The 14,327-nt window shown below is 34.1% G+C and overlaps 1 protein-coding gene across 9 annotated transcripts in view; it reads right to left on the bottom strand.

Moving 5' to 3' along the window:
* EHBP1 (EH domain binding protein 1) overlaps nt 1-14,327 on the bottom strand; it is a 559,191-nt gene that overhangs the window by 204,268 nt on the left and 340,596 nt on the right. For all 9 annotated transcript variants that reach the window (XM_079941625.1, XM_079941630.1, XM_079941629.1 and 6 more), the window contains 2 exons: nt 4,759-4,940; nt 1,594-1,733 (listed from right to left, as the gene is read on the bottom strand). In XM_079941625.1, the coding sequence (XP_079797751.1) occupies nt 1,594-1,733; nt 4,759-4,940 (322 nt within the window). The remainder of the gene's footprint in view (nt 1-1,593; nt 1,734-4,758; nt 4,941-14,327) is intronic.

Consider the following 14,327-nt stretch of genomic DNA (forward strand, 5'->3'; position numbering starts at 1 on the left):
CAAATTATAATCCACGATGAAGGTATAAGAGAATATTTTTTTATAAACTAAATAATTTAGGACTGAAGTTCTCTGTCTTTCACTGATGAACTATACAAAAGGCATAAGAATATAAATGACTAAATAATATAAATGTAAAGTTTGGTCTAATAGCTACATGCTGAATCTGACAAATAGAATATACATGTAAAAAGATATTTATGGAAAATTTACAAAAACAGATCATGTATCTACACTACAAAGAAAAAGATCTCAATCATATTTAAAAAAAATTGAAATATGACAGGCTTCAGAATCTTATTTGAATTAAATTAAACTAGAAATAAACAAACTAGAAATAAACACAACCCACGACAAAGCACATTCTCCTAAACATTCCTGGGTTAAATAGGAAATCAAAATGGCAATCATAAATTAGAAAATAATACAGTTGACCCTTGAATAAAACAGAGTTTAGGGGCATCAACCCTCTGTACAGTGGAAAATCCACATATAACTTATAGTCGGCCCTCTGTATTCATGCTTCCTCCAAGTCCTCAGTTCTTACATATTTGCATCTACAGATCGTGTAGCACTCAGTATTTACTATTGAAAAATATCTACATACAAGTGGACCTATGCAGTTCAAACCAGTGTTGTTTAAGGGTCAACTGCAATTTATAAAATTTGCTCAGGACAAAACATCTGTCTTTGCATACAAGTCTGATCAATTCCTTATAACAGAAGTATTGTAGAGATGAAGGTCACTGGAGTTGAGGAAGTCACAGAAGTTTTTGACTAAGAAATTAAATTGGTCATCCATGTGATCAATGGAATTCCCCCATACGATAGCAAGAATTTAGGCAAAGCCAAGAGATGGGTGCCGAAGTGTCCAATGAATTTGGAAAAGTCACCAAGACGTGAACAGATGATAGAAGTCAAGGGATAACAATCCAGAAATTTACAGCAATTTATTAGATGAAAGGAGTATTATACAGTGCTTGATTTTCACTCCAATAATAAAGGTGTAACATCAGTTCCTTAAGGGTGCTAGCCAGATTGATGATAAACATTTATTGACCAATTAATACAAAGAGGTTCTAACCACTTACCATCTTAGTAGTTTGATCAAACCAGCTATAAGAAATACTTGCATGGAAGTGTCTAGATATAAGGATACATAAGATGTGTACAAATTCAAAACAAAGAATGTCCATACAATTTATGTGAATAAATGAACAGGAGCTAGGAGAAGGTAGCCAATGCATCTTCTCATCTTACCCTTAAGACAGATTTTTACTTATAGAGGGTTCATCCATACATTGACAAAATAAGTATGAACATCTTTAGGCTACTTTATACTATAATCAGTAGTTCCAATAAAGTTTGATGCTTTCTTGGCTAGCCTTGGACTTGATCTTAAACTGCTAAAATCTGTTATTTCCATTAGCATGTAAAGTTTCCAGAGAGCTAAATGGTATATTATATTAAGAAGCCTTGGGAAAGAAACAATACCTTGTTAGTGGAGTTGTTTTTTCCTGGGAAACAAGAATGAGTTTTTCAACTCTGCAAAAAAAACAGATAAATTTTTAGTTTAATGCAAATAACACCAACCTGTAATTTTTGCTGCCTTTTCCTCTTGGTTCACTCGGTTCTCATCATCATCTTCATTGTCTTCCTCAAAGTCATCTAAATTGCCAATGTCAGCTTGCTTCATACTCATCAAACTAGCCAAACTTTGCATGTCTTCATCCCTATATCAATGATAATACACAATTTATTAAATGACATTACCTTCAAAAGGGTTGTTTCTTAAGAAAATAATATTAATACATTTCTTCTTTCTAAACATTAACAAGACTTTTTAAACAGTTATACAAAACTACTGAGCAATCTAAATATTCATTCATTAATTTTTAAATGGCACATTGAATTAATAGAAAGCAAACAGGATTAAAACTAACTGGTTAGGAGTTAGTTTAATTCTGTGCTGCAGATCTAAAATTTTCTTCATGGAATTAAAGTATGGTTTTCTGATCATGAAGTCTGGAAACAAAAACTTGTTTCATAAAACAATGGGATAGTTTGCAAATCAGATGAGATCTAGACTTTAAAAATATTCAAGTTTGCAGAAGGAATTAGAATAGAAATTCTTAATCTGAAGTCCATGAACCCTTTTGGTTTTGTGGGTAGGAGTAAAAAGAAGTGGTAAACCCCTGTAAATTATATTTAAATCTTGTTTAACTGTGCATTTTTCTCAAAGGAGTTAAAACTCCCCTAAAGTTAAAAAACTACAGTAATTGAACTAGCACCCAAAAGCCTAGCCTTTTTAAGAATTACAGGATAGAAAATGACTTGGGTTAGTTAAATACCATACATTTGACAAAATGTAAATATGTTTTTATATCTTGAAGTATTTTAAGTATAAATTTAAAATTTATATTAAATACTCTAAATGTTAAATAATTTAAGTTTTCTTGACCTATTATTTTACTTTAAATTTCAAATAAACTACAGTGAATGAAACATATTTCTAACATGATACATACAAACTAAATTTCAATCAGCTATACTTCCTCCAAATTCAGAAAACTGAATTAAAACACTGTTTCTCATGTTTTTACCACAATAAAATAAAAACAAAACCAAACCACTGTTTCCTTTGCAAAGTAATGCTTGTTAACATTCACTTCTAGGGCTTCCCTGGTGGCGCAGTGGTTGAGAGTCTGCCTGCCGATGCAGCGGACATGGGTTCGTGTCCCAGTCCGGGAAGATCCCACATGCCGCAGAGCGGCTGGGCCTGTGAGCCATGGCCGCTGAGCCTGCGCGTCGGAGCCTGTGCTCCGCAACGGGAGAGGCCACAACAGTGAGAGGCCCGCGTACCAGGGAAAAAAAAAAAAAATTCACTTCTAAATATGGTATGATTTTGCAGGCTAAATTGGTTTTTGAAATTCTTTGCATTTTATCTCATATAAGCTTAGAGTTAACAAAATCATTTCCCCCTTTTAAGACAAATTTAGTGGCACAAAGTCTGCATGGACAAAAACAGTTGTATTACCTTATATGAATGTCTTACAAACTGCTTTCCCATCACCAGGGTATAATTTCAATATATAACAGTGTTCTTAAAATGTTAACTTGCTTAATTTTATCTCCTATATTTTCACCCTGAACATTCTTCTTTGGGAAAGGTGAGTAGGCAAGGAATGAGGAGATAGAGAGGTGGTTTAGGTGTTCTGAGAGCATTCTCCACTCAAATTGAGACATTTAGTTTGAATTTCCTCTCACCCAAATTCCAGTGAATGGTGCTAAATCACTTACTGCTTCTGCCCAGCGGAAAGGAGTCCACCTTCAAAAGATCTTCTCTGACTTTTTCTCTCTTCTTTCTGTGTTTCCTTTCCTTTCATTTTGGCTTGAACTTCAGAGTAAGGTCTTTATTTTAAACTTTTCAATATTTAAGTCTACAATTTAAAGTCCTGAGATGAAAGACTAATTGCTTCCATCCTGCACTGTCCCTCCACCACACTCACATAGAAGCCAACTTTCTAGAGAAGAGGCTTACTGTTATCTACCAAGTCATTTGTTGCCCTGTAGATGAGTGCCAAACATCTCTTTTTGACTGACGCACAGAATCCAGTCTAATCAGTCAAGTAGACATGGCCAATTATAGTAACCACATTCAGAAGTCAACCACATTCAGAAGACTAAGTCAAACACATTCAGAACTGTGATGCAGATTAGACTGAAATGTTCATAGCTGCCTTCTTCCTATCACCTTTTAAGTCTCAGGCACAGAATTTCCATTTCTCCTCTCACTGATTTTCCACTCCAAGTAGGCGCTAACCCTTTCATTACACCCAAAACTCACACTTACCATTGGTTTGACTGTATGGAACAACTAAGATAAATAATACTAATTTTTTCCTGTTCTAGGTATGTTTACCTCTTTTTTCTTTTTTCTTTTTTTTTCTGGTACGCGGGCCTCTCACTGTTGTGGCCTCTCCTGTTGCGGAGCACAGGCTCCGGACGCGCAGGCTCAGTGGTCACAGCCCACGGGCCCAGCTGCTCCGTGGCACGTGGGATCTTCCCGGACTGGGGCACGAACCCGCGTCCCCTGAATCAGCAGGCGGACTCTCAACCACTGAGCCACCAGGGAAGCCCTGTTTACCTCTTTTTAATCAGTTAGAATTTTACTCTTTTAGGAGACTAGAACTGGGTGTAGGAGTTATCTTTGTGCAATGCCTATTCAGTGCTTAAGAAGTGATATTTGAAAAAGATAATGGTCATAGCAAACTGGTTATGTAACTGTACTGTACCTTCCTATACAAGTATTGGAAGGCTGAGCCAAAGAATATGCATTGGCAAAAGTTCCTTTAATTCTTTCATTCCTCTTATCCTAAACTTTTCATTTTGGCTTCCTCTCATGCCTCAGCTGCATCAAACAGCTCTACAAATTGAACTGTGGACTCCAGAGTACAACTACTTACACTGAAGACACTGAAATATAAAACAGATCCTTATGATAACCTATAATATACAATTTAAATTTTTGAAAATTGCTATAGTCATTTTTATATTATTGATCATTCTCTAGAGTTGAAAGAGACTATAAATAACAAGGAGTACATCTAATTCAGCCTCTGAAACAAAGAATTGGCCGGAATGATAGGTATGCAGTAGGATATTCTCAACTGTTCACAGTTTACTAAGTCAAAAGCTATTTACGCACCGTGTTTTAAAATATACTCTAAAACAGCTTATTTGATAAAAGAAACTTACGTGGCTTTTCCTTCCCGAAGGAAAATGCAAGATAATGAAAACTGAAGAGTGGCAGATACAACTTTTTTAGACAATGGCTTGAATTTTAACTTGACATCAGTCTGAGTTGGCATTGGGCTTGCATACTGTTTCATGTTGATGCTGGTGGTAGCAAGAGCTTTCCTTCGACCAGAAGGGGATTCCTGGAAGGTAAAAAATCATTATGTAATTTGGAGTTACTTACTTTACAGCCAAATATTTTTGAATGTTCTTTTAATAATATGATTAAATAGCAGTTGAGACTTCCCTTTCCAATAAATTCCTATAACATAATGTTGAAAAAAATTGTAATAAGGTTATATCACAACTTTCATATCTTTAAGTAAGTAAGGCAGATAGAAAATTGGAGAGAGCTGTCTCAGAGAAATAAGGGAAGACTAGAACAATCCTAAATATCTCAGGAAAGGAAAAGCAAGGAATGCAAACTAGGACAGAAGGTCTCCAGGGTTCCTGTAAAAAGAGGATCTAGCACAAGGCTAGGTATCAAAAGTACTCAACAATTGTTTCCCTTACTTTAATTATATTTAATGTACCCTAGCGGTATCTCTTCTTTCTGAACAATTCCAGTTTCTTATAGAACCCCAGCCTCTGTGGCATTCTACCTCGTTTTTTCTGCAGTCTCTGAATTCTATCTATCCTGCACTTTGAGACTTAATTCTTCCCAGGGCCTTTTCTGCTCACTCCAGTCTAAAGTCCTCTCTTCCTTCCCTAAGATCACATAAATCAAGTTAGAAAGAATTGGGTTCTCTTATCCTATGCCTGTGGTGGACACTGCTAATCGACCCCTGCAGATCTCAAGTCTTCTCCATACAGCTCTTGCCAATTCACTAGAAATGGAACACAAAATGAAACCTATTTGCTATCAAAGATTTTTAACATTCCATTAATAAGCTATCTCATTTCAAAATTATCCTTTATAGCATAATAGACTAGGAAAATAATGAAAACAGAACAGCAAAATAATGACTGGGCATTAACTATGTATAAGACATGGTGTCAATTCTGGAAAGATATGAAGATGAATAAGACATAATCCTTGACTATGTATTCTAATGGTAGGGGGAAATCCTAGATATAGGGTAATATATAAATAATGTAAACCCAAAGTCATATACCAGCAATCCTTGGGCTTTACTGGTCTGACAGTTCAGATCTAAAATAAAACCTAATTTCCAAGCAGTGTGACCTTGAGTAAGTCAGTAAACTTGAGCCTTGGTAATCTTCCCTATAAAATAAGGAGACCAAATAGATATCCATTCAAACTCTACAATGGTTTTCTATAAAATTACTCAATTTCCCAACCAAGGCAGAAAAAACTACCATTAACTTCTGAATTATTATTTAATAAATCCTTATTTGTCCTATGATTGACAAACTTGCCTAAAATAAGGATATATTAATTTAATCAAAATATTAAAATGGCCTTTTTCCAAAAAAATGACATTTCTGCCAGCAGAACAAGTAAAAATGTAACGTAGTATCCCTAAAGAATACCTTGTTTTAAAATGTGGTCTTATCTGTCAGATTATGCACAGCAATATTATACAGGACTATTAGTGCATGTAGATACTTTATGAATGAATTTCAAAAATGCATCAAGCTCTTGAGAAGGATTTAAGCCCTCTCAGAAGAAATACTTAAGAATATGCAAATACCCTCAACTGAATCAAGTTGAACAGATGTGACTATCCCAAACAATACAAGTGTTCTTTCCCTGGTCGCTACTGTCAATCAAAGAATAAGATTAAGGTCCAAGGTTCTGACAATGTGCAAAATGAAAAAGTATGATCAGGGAGTATCAATTTATTACACTGATATGAACAATAATCTCTTATTGTACCTTTAGAATAGCTAACAACTACTACATAAAATATAGGATTTAAAGCCTCTGTTTTGAAAGCATGACATAAAAATTGCTACATATTATTTTCAGATTTGTTAAACAAATCTGTTTCATAAAATATGACATTGATCCCTTAAGAGTAATTATTTAATTTTATAACCAGATAATCAAACTATAAAAATTAAGATAACTTGGAAATGAGCATAATTTTGAAAGCCTAGTTTAAGGATGATTCCTGCAAAATCTACTTTTGATGATTAACATTCTGTCAATTTCATTTTTAAGGTAAAAATTACGTAGAAAGGTTTTCTGCTGAACTCAGAGAGTTTTAAAGTATTTGGTATATTGGTATCTCTGAAACAAAAGGAAATGAAAGCTACTAAATTCTAAACACAATAGAATTAGCTGTACCACTTAATTAAGCAATTACTTGCTCAGCAACAATGAAAATGGCCCCTTGTAAGGTCTGAGCAGGTGAGCAGAATAGAGCTCTTTTGAGTCTACAACACCCATTTCTAATATTAACATAGGATCTCACTTAGAGTCTGTGTCCTTGATGGGAAAAGGGGCCTAAATGATGTTTCTAGTAATTCTTTACCCAGCTCAGTCATTGTTTTCCTCTTTAAAATTAGCTAGTCATAGAAAATGCATTTTTTACAAGAACAATAATGAGAAAGACATAAGTATCTTTCATGGCTCTAACCCCAGCTCCATGAATTTTCACTGTTTATAACCATCAAGTTTATATATTTACCCACCCAAAATTGATATCATTGTTATCATCAGTTCTATAACGAAGAATAAAATAACTGATTGCACTGCTATATGTCTTTCGTACACTTTTGTCCTTCCTTAAAACACCAGGGGTCAGCCTGGCAGAGAGAGTTTAGAGAGAATTATACTGTTGTCAAAGTCCTAATGCTATTTCATTTCGCATGAAGGTTGGATAAGAGGAGAGAAGTAAAAGAAAGAAACAGTAAGAGGAACCCTTAGAGAAAGGATGCTAGATAACAGAAGTCAATAAGAAGTGAATGTTTACATATGTCTAAGACTAAGTTTCTGACTCTGGGCTCATGTTTATACCTCTGTTTGTATGTGAACCTGGCAGTATTCGGGGAATTACTTCAAAATCCCTAAAGCAGAAGTTCTTAAACTTCAGTGCTTATTAAAAAACAAAAATAAAACTAAGAAAGCTCTAGATAGTTTAGATACCTGGATCTCACCCCTAGAGATCCTGAACTAGTAAAACTAGAGATGGGCTCAAGAATCTGCTGCATTTCTAAAAATAATAAGTACCCCCCTCCTATTTCCCATCCTGTCCCTCCCAGAAGCACACCCCTTCTACCAGGTGATTCTGATCCAGTTAATCGAAAATCACACTTTCAGAAATACTTCCCCTAAGGAAATTACTACATAAAAGAAATTTTAATCTCATTTTTCATAACTATTTTCTGTTATAAAAAAGACTTAGCCTATATATTTCCATTTCTTTGAGATTCCACCTTATTACAGTTGTAATCAGACAAATCTGAATTAGAATGTGACACCAGCACTTATTCACTAGCTAATCTTTGGCATATTTCTTCACGTATCTGAGCCTCAGTTTCACACTCTCAGACTGGCAAGTATTTTCAAGTTTGGATAATACCAAGTGTTAATAAGGATGAGGGACAATGCAAACTCTCTTAACACTACTGGAGAGAGTTTTGATGGATACAGCCATTTTGGAAAACAATTTGACATTACCTCGTAAAGTTGAACAGATGAATACTTTACGACTCAGCAATAATTCCCATCCTAGAAATATGTCCTAAATAAATTCTTGCAGTAACATATGAAAATACCTAGTAGAGTTTTTAGCATATAGTAGGTATTGAATAAACAGTATTTATTATTAATATTTATGGACCAGAACATCTGGAAAGAACATCTCTTGTCCAAATTATTCAAGTTAGGGTCTTCTTACAGAATAGTTCATTATATAATGTTTCATTTATTATGTATCCCAAGATAAATACAATTAATATAATGCCTCTCCTATTAAAATATTTGACTGATTTTCTCTACCTATTAAAACATCAAATAAAATAAACCACCTGCTAGAAATTTAACTCTTTCTCCCATATTAAGAAAACTGGGGGTTGGGGGAAGGAGAGAAGGAGCTTACTTAGATTTTATGATTTTTCAGAGCTTTATTACATAGAATGTTCTAAAAAATTCTGTCATGTACTAATACCTTAATTATCAGGTTTTTTATAACACACTGAAAATTAATGGCATTATCATTTGAGGTTCTTTTTAAACTGTGGAATACATCACACATACTAAAGTATAAAATATACAAGTACTACTTAATGAATAATAAAATGAACATCCTGTACTGACCATCCTGCTCAAGAAATAGAACAATACCAGTACCTTAAAATCTTCATTTTCCCTCTGAAATTGCATCCGTCCCATTCCCTCCTCCAAAGGTAACCAGACCCTGAATTTTGGGTTACTTCTTCCCTTCCCGTTTTCAAAAAAGGAATACTACCTATGTATGCATCCCTAAAGAGTATATTACTAATGAATGGATAAACAAGAAGTGGTATATCCATACATTGGAATATTCAGCCTTAAAAGGAATGAAATTCTGACACACGCTACATCATGAATGAACCCTGAGGACATTTTACTAAGTGAAATAAGCCAGACACAAAAGGGCAGATATTGTATGATTCCACTTATATGAGAAATAGGTACATTTATAGAGACAGAAGGTAGAACAGAGATTACCAGGCAATGAGAGGAGGGGAGATGAAGAGTTATTGTTTAATGGGTAAAGAGTTTGTATTTGGGATGATGAAAAAGTTCCAGAAACAGACAGTGGTAAAGGTCACACAATACTGTCAGTGTAGTTAATGCCACAAACTGCACACTTAAAAATATTTAAAACGGTAAATTTTATGTTATGTATATTTTACCACAACAAAAAATGAAAAAAGAATATATTGTCTAGTTCTGCATGCTTTTTAACTTTTTATAATGAAACAACATTAACATTTTTGTAACTTGTTTCTTATGTTCATCACTAAGTTCTTGATATTTATCTATGTTGATGTGTACAGCTGTAATTCATTAAATTTCACTGCTCCTAGTATTCCATTACATGAATATTCTACAGTTTGCCTATCCATTTTACTGTTGATGAACATGGTTGTTTGAGTTTTATTTATTTATATGGAATTATTAACAAAGCTATCAATATTCTTATGTCTATATCCTCATGCACACATGCAAGAATTTGCCTAGGATATATTTCTAGAATGGGTCATAGGATATGTACACGTTCAGCTTTACCAGAAAATGTCAAATTGTAATCCAAAGTGGCTTTATTAATTTACATTCCCTAAGTGTTTCCATTGTTCCACATTTATCAACACTTGGTATTTTCTTTTTCATTTTTGCCAATCTGAGATTATTAAATATTACCTCATTACAGTCTTAATTGCATTCCCCTGATTACTAATGCATCGATTATCCTTTCAAAGTTTATTGGTCACGTGTTTCCTCTTCTGTGAAATCTTTTGTACTTTTTCCTACCATGCTGTTTATCTTTTGATTACTAATTACATATGCATTCTGGTACTGAATCCATTGTCACTTATATGTGCTATTAACATCTTCTTTCAGTTTTTAGCTTGTATTTTCATTCCTTGTGGAATCTTTTGAATGAACCCAATTTCAAAGTCAACATTTTCCTTTATGGTTTGTGGTTTTGCATTTTGCTTGAGAAAATCTTCCCAACCCTGAGGTCATAAAGCTTTCCTCCCACTCCTTCAAAACTTTTATACCTCTGCTTTTCATATTTAAGAGTCATTGCCATCTGGAATTAATTTTTGTGTACGTTTTCAGATAGGGATCCAATTTCACTTTTAAAAAAATTATGGGTAAATAATTATCACAGCACTATTTATTAAATAGTCCACATATATCCATCCTTTCCCCCATCTACAATGCCCACTCTACCAAAAATCTGGTCTCAATATACAGGTCAATGATTTCTAATTTGGTACCACTAGCCAATTGTTCTAACCTCAGAACAAGACAATATTGCCTTAACTACCAAAGCTTTATCTTTTGGGATAATTTAAGATTTTTTTAACCTTGAATCTATGGCAGATTAATGTGGTAAATTAGTAGATTTTCTAGAATTAAAGCAACTCCACATTCCTGGGAAACATTCAAAAAACATCCAAAGTTACCTAAGCCTGTTTCCTTTTGGGAAAGGTTTCTAATTACTGATAAAATTTCTTTAATGATTACAGAGGTAGATGTACAATGTCTCCCTAAATCAGTTTAGATAAGTATTCTGCCAATATTTCAAATTTAGTAACATAAAACTATTTAAAATATCTTTTTACTATTTTAATCTCTGCAGAATCTATCGTTTTGTACATTTCTTTATTCCCAGCACTGTTTGTGCCTTCTCACACTCTTTTGTTCCTAGATAATGCTTGTTATAAATTGTCTCTTTCATTGGGCGTTCCAAATCAGTGACTTTTAGCTTTCTTGATTCTTTGGAGTGAATGTATATTTCTATTTCAGTAGTTTCTGCTGCTCTTTATTCCTATTTTCCTTGGGTATATTCTGTTCTAACTCCTGAATTCGGAGCATTACTTCTTTCCTGATGTAAGCATTTAAGGCTATATATTTCTCTAAGCACTGCTTTAAATATGTCTCACATTTTTAGTATGAATTATTTTTGTTATTCTGTAGTTAAATATTTTCTAATCTTTCATTACAAGTTCTTTGACTCATGAGATGTTTATAAACTTTTTTCTTCTTTATGGAGTTTTTCTACTTATCTTTATGTAATGATTACTATTTAATTGATTTAGGGTCACAGAATGTAATTTTTGTAATGTTAATCTTTCAAAATGTATTAAGACAAGCTTTATAGCCTGACTTATGATCAGTTTTCATAATTGATCAGGGTCTTTAAAAGTATTTAACTGGTGTGCATGCACTGCTGTCTATTTTCACAACAGGATCATTTTTATGCAAAGTCACCTATCGCACCAAATCATGGTATTTCCTATGTGATAAGGACAAACAGAGCAGTAGAAATTTCAAATGTGAGGTTATGGGACATTTTCTAAAGGACACAAATCAAAAAATAAATAAGTGAAAGAATTGAGAAGCTGCTCACAGACTTCATCGCAGGCTCCTCTTGCTCTTTCTGATATAACCTTTTATTTTAGGATTGTCTCTTGTAAATAGCATGTATCCAGAAAATTTTTGAATCCAGTCTGATAATCTGTCTTTTACTGGAGAGTTTAGATGAATGGTTCTCAAATGTTTTTATCTCAAGACCCTTTTACATGCTTTAATTGAGAACTACAAAGAGCTTTTGTTTATGTGGGTTATACCTGTCAATATTTGCCCTACTAAAAAATATCAGAAATTTAGAAAATATTTCGTTCATTCAAACATAACTAATAAACTCATACGTTAACATATTTTTATGAGGAATATATATACTTTCTTTTTTAAGACTATATTTTTAGAGCAGTTTGAGGTGTGCAACAAAACTGAGAGGGAGGTAAAGAGATTTCCCATAGATCTCCTGCTCCCACACGTGCACAGCCTACCCCATTATCAATATCACTCACCAGAATGGTAAACTGTTTACCACAGACAAACCTACACTGACATATCATAATCACCCAAAGTCCATAGTTTACTTTAGGGTTCACCCGCGGGCTGTACATTCTATTGGTTTGGATAGATTTTTAATGACATATACCCATCATTATGATATATAGGGTATTTCACTGCCCTAATCATCCTCTGTGTTCTGCCTATTCATCTCCTCCACACCCCATCACTGGCAACCACTGATCTTTTTACTGTCTCCATAGTTTTGCCTTTTCCAGAACATCAACTAGTTGGAATCATACAGTATATATAGCGTTTTCAGATTGGCTTCTTTCATTCAGTAATATGCATTTAAGGCTCCTCCATGGCTTTTCTTTTTAACACTGAATAATATTCTATTGTCTGTATGTACCACAGTTTATCCATTCATCTACTGAAGAATATCTTGGTTGCTTCCAAGTTTTGGCAATTATGAATAAAGCTGCTATAAACATCCATGTGCAGGTTTCTGTGTGGACAACGGTTTTCATTTCCTTTGGGTAAATATCAAGGAGTGAGATGCTGGATCATATGGTAAGAGTATGTTTCATTTTGTAAGAAAGTGCCAAACTGTCCCAAAGTGGCTGTACCATTTTGCATTCCCACCAGCAATGCATGAGAGTTCCTGTTGCTCCACATCCTCTCCAGCATTAGGTGTTGTCAGTGTGACAGATTTTGGCCATTCTAAGAGGTGTGTGGTGGTATCTTGTTGTTTTAATTTGCATTTCCCTAATGACATATGATGTGGAGCTTTTTTTTCATATGCCTATTTGCCACCTGTATATCTTCTTCGGGGAGGTGCCTCTTAAGGTTTTTGCCACATTTTTTAAATTGAGTTGTTTGTTTTCTTATTTGTTTCTTTGTATATTTTGGATAACAGTCCTTTATCAGATGTGTCTTTTGCAAATATTTCCTCCCTGTCTGTGGTTTGTCTTCTCATTCTTTAGCAAAACAAAAGCTTTCAATTTTGATGAAGTCGAACTTACCCATTATTTTTTCATGGATCATACCTTTGGTGTGGTATCTAAAAAGGCATCATCCTACCCAAGGTCATCTAGGTTTTGTCCTGTGTTACCTTCTCAGAGTTTTACAGTTTTGCATTTTACATTTAGGTCTGTGATCCACTTTGAGTTAATTTGTGTGAAGGGTGTAAAGTCTCTGTCTAGATTCATCTTTGTGCAAGTGGATGTCCAGTTGTTCCAGCACCATTTGTTGAAAAGACTACCTTTGCTCCACTGTGTTGCTCCTTTGTCAAAGACCAGTTGACTATATTTATGAGGGCCTCTTTCTGGGCTCGCAATTCTGTTCCATTATGTGTCTATTCTTTTGCCAATACCATACTGTCTTGATTACTATAGCTTTGTTTTAACCCTTGACTTTAGGTAGTGTTGGTCCTCCAACATTGTTCTTCTCTTTTACTACCATGTTGGGTATTCTGGGTCTTTGCCTCTCCATATAAACTGTAGAATCAGTTTGTTGATATCCATAATATAACTTGCTGAGATTTTCACTGGGACTGCACTGAATATACAGATCAAGTTGGAAAGAAGTGACATCTTGACAATATTGAGTCTTTCTATTCATGAACATGGAATATCTCTCAATTTATTTAGTTCTTTGATTCTGTTCATCAGAGTTTTGTAGTATTTCTCATATAGGTCTTGTACATATTTTGTTAGATTTATAGCTAAGTATTTCATTTTGGGGGGTGATAATATAAATGGAATTATGCTTTTAATTTCAAATTCCTCTTGTTCATTGTTGGTATATAGGAAAGCAAATGACTTTTGTATATAAACCTTGTATCCTGCAACCCTGCTATAATGACTCATTAGTTCTAGAAGGTTTTTTGTTGATTCTTTCAGATTTCCTACATAGATAATCATGCATTCTGTGAACAAAGACAGTTTTATATCTTCCTTCCCAATCTGTATACTTTTAATTTCCTTTTCTTCTCTTACTGCATCAGCAAGGACTTCCAGTATGATGTTGGAAAGATCATATA

This window comes from Stenella coeruleoalba (genome assembly GCF_951394435.1).
Source record: "Stenella coeruleoalba genome assembly, chromosome: 13".
In the NCBI taxonomy this organism is placed as follows: Eukaryota; Metazoa; Chordata; class Mammalia; order Artiodactyla; family Delphinidae; genus Stenella; species Stenella coeruleoalba.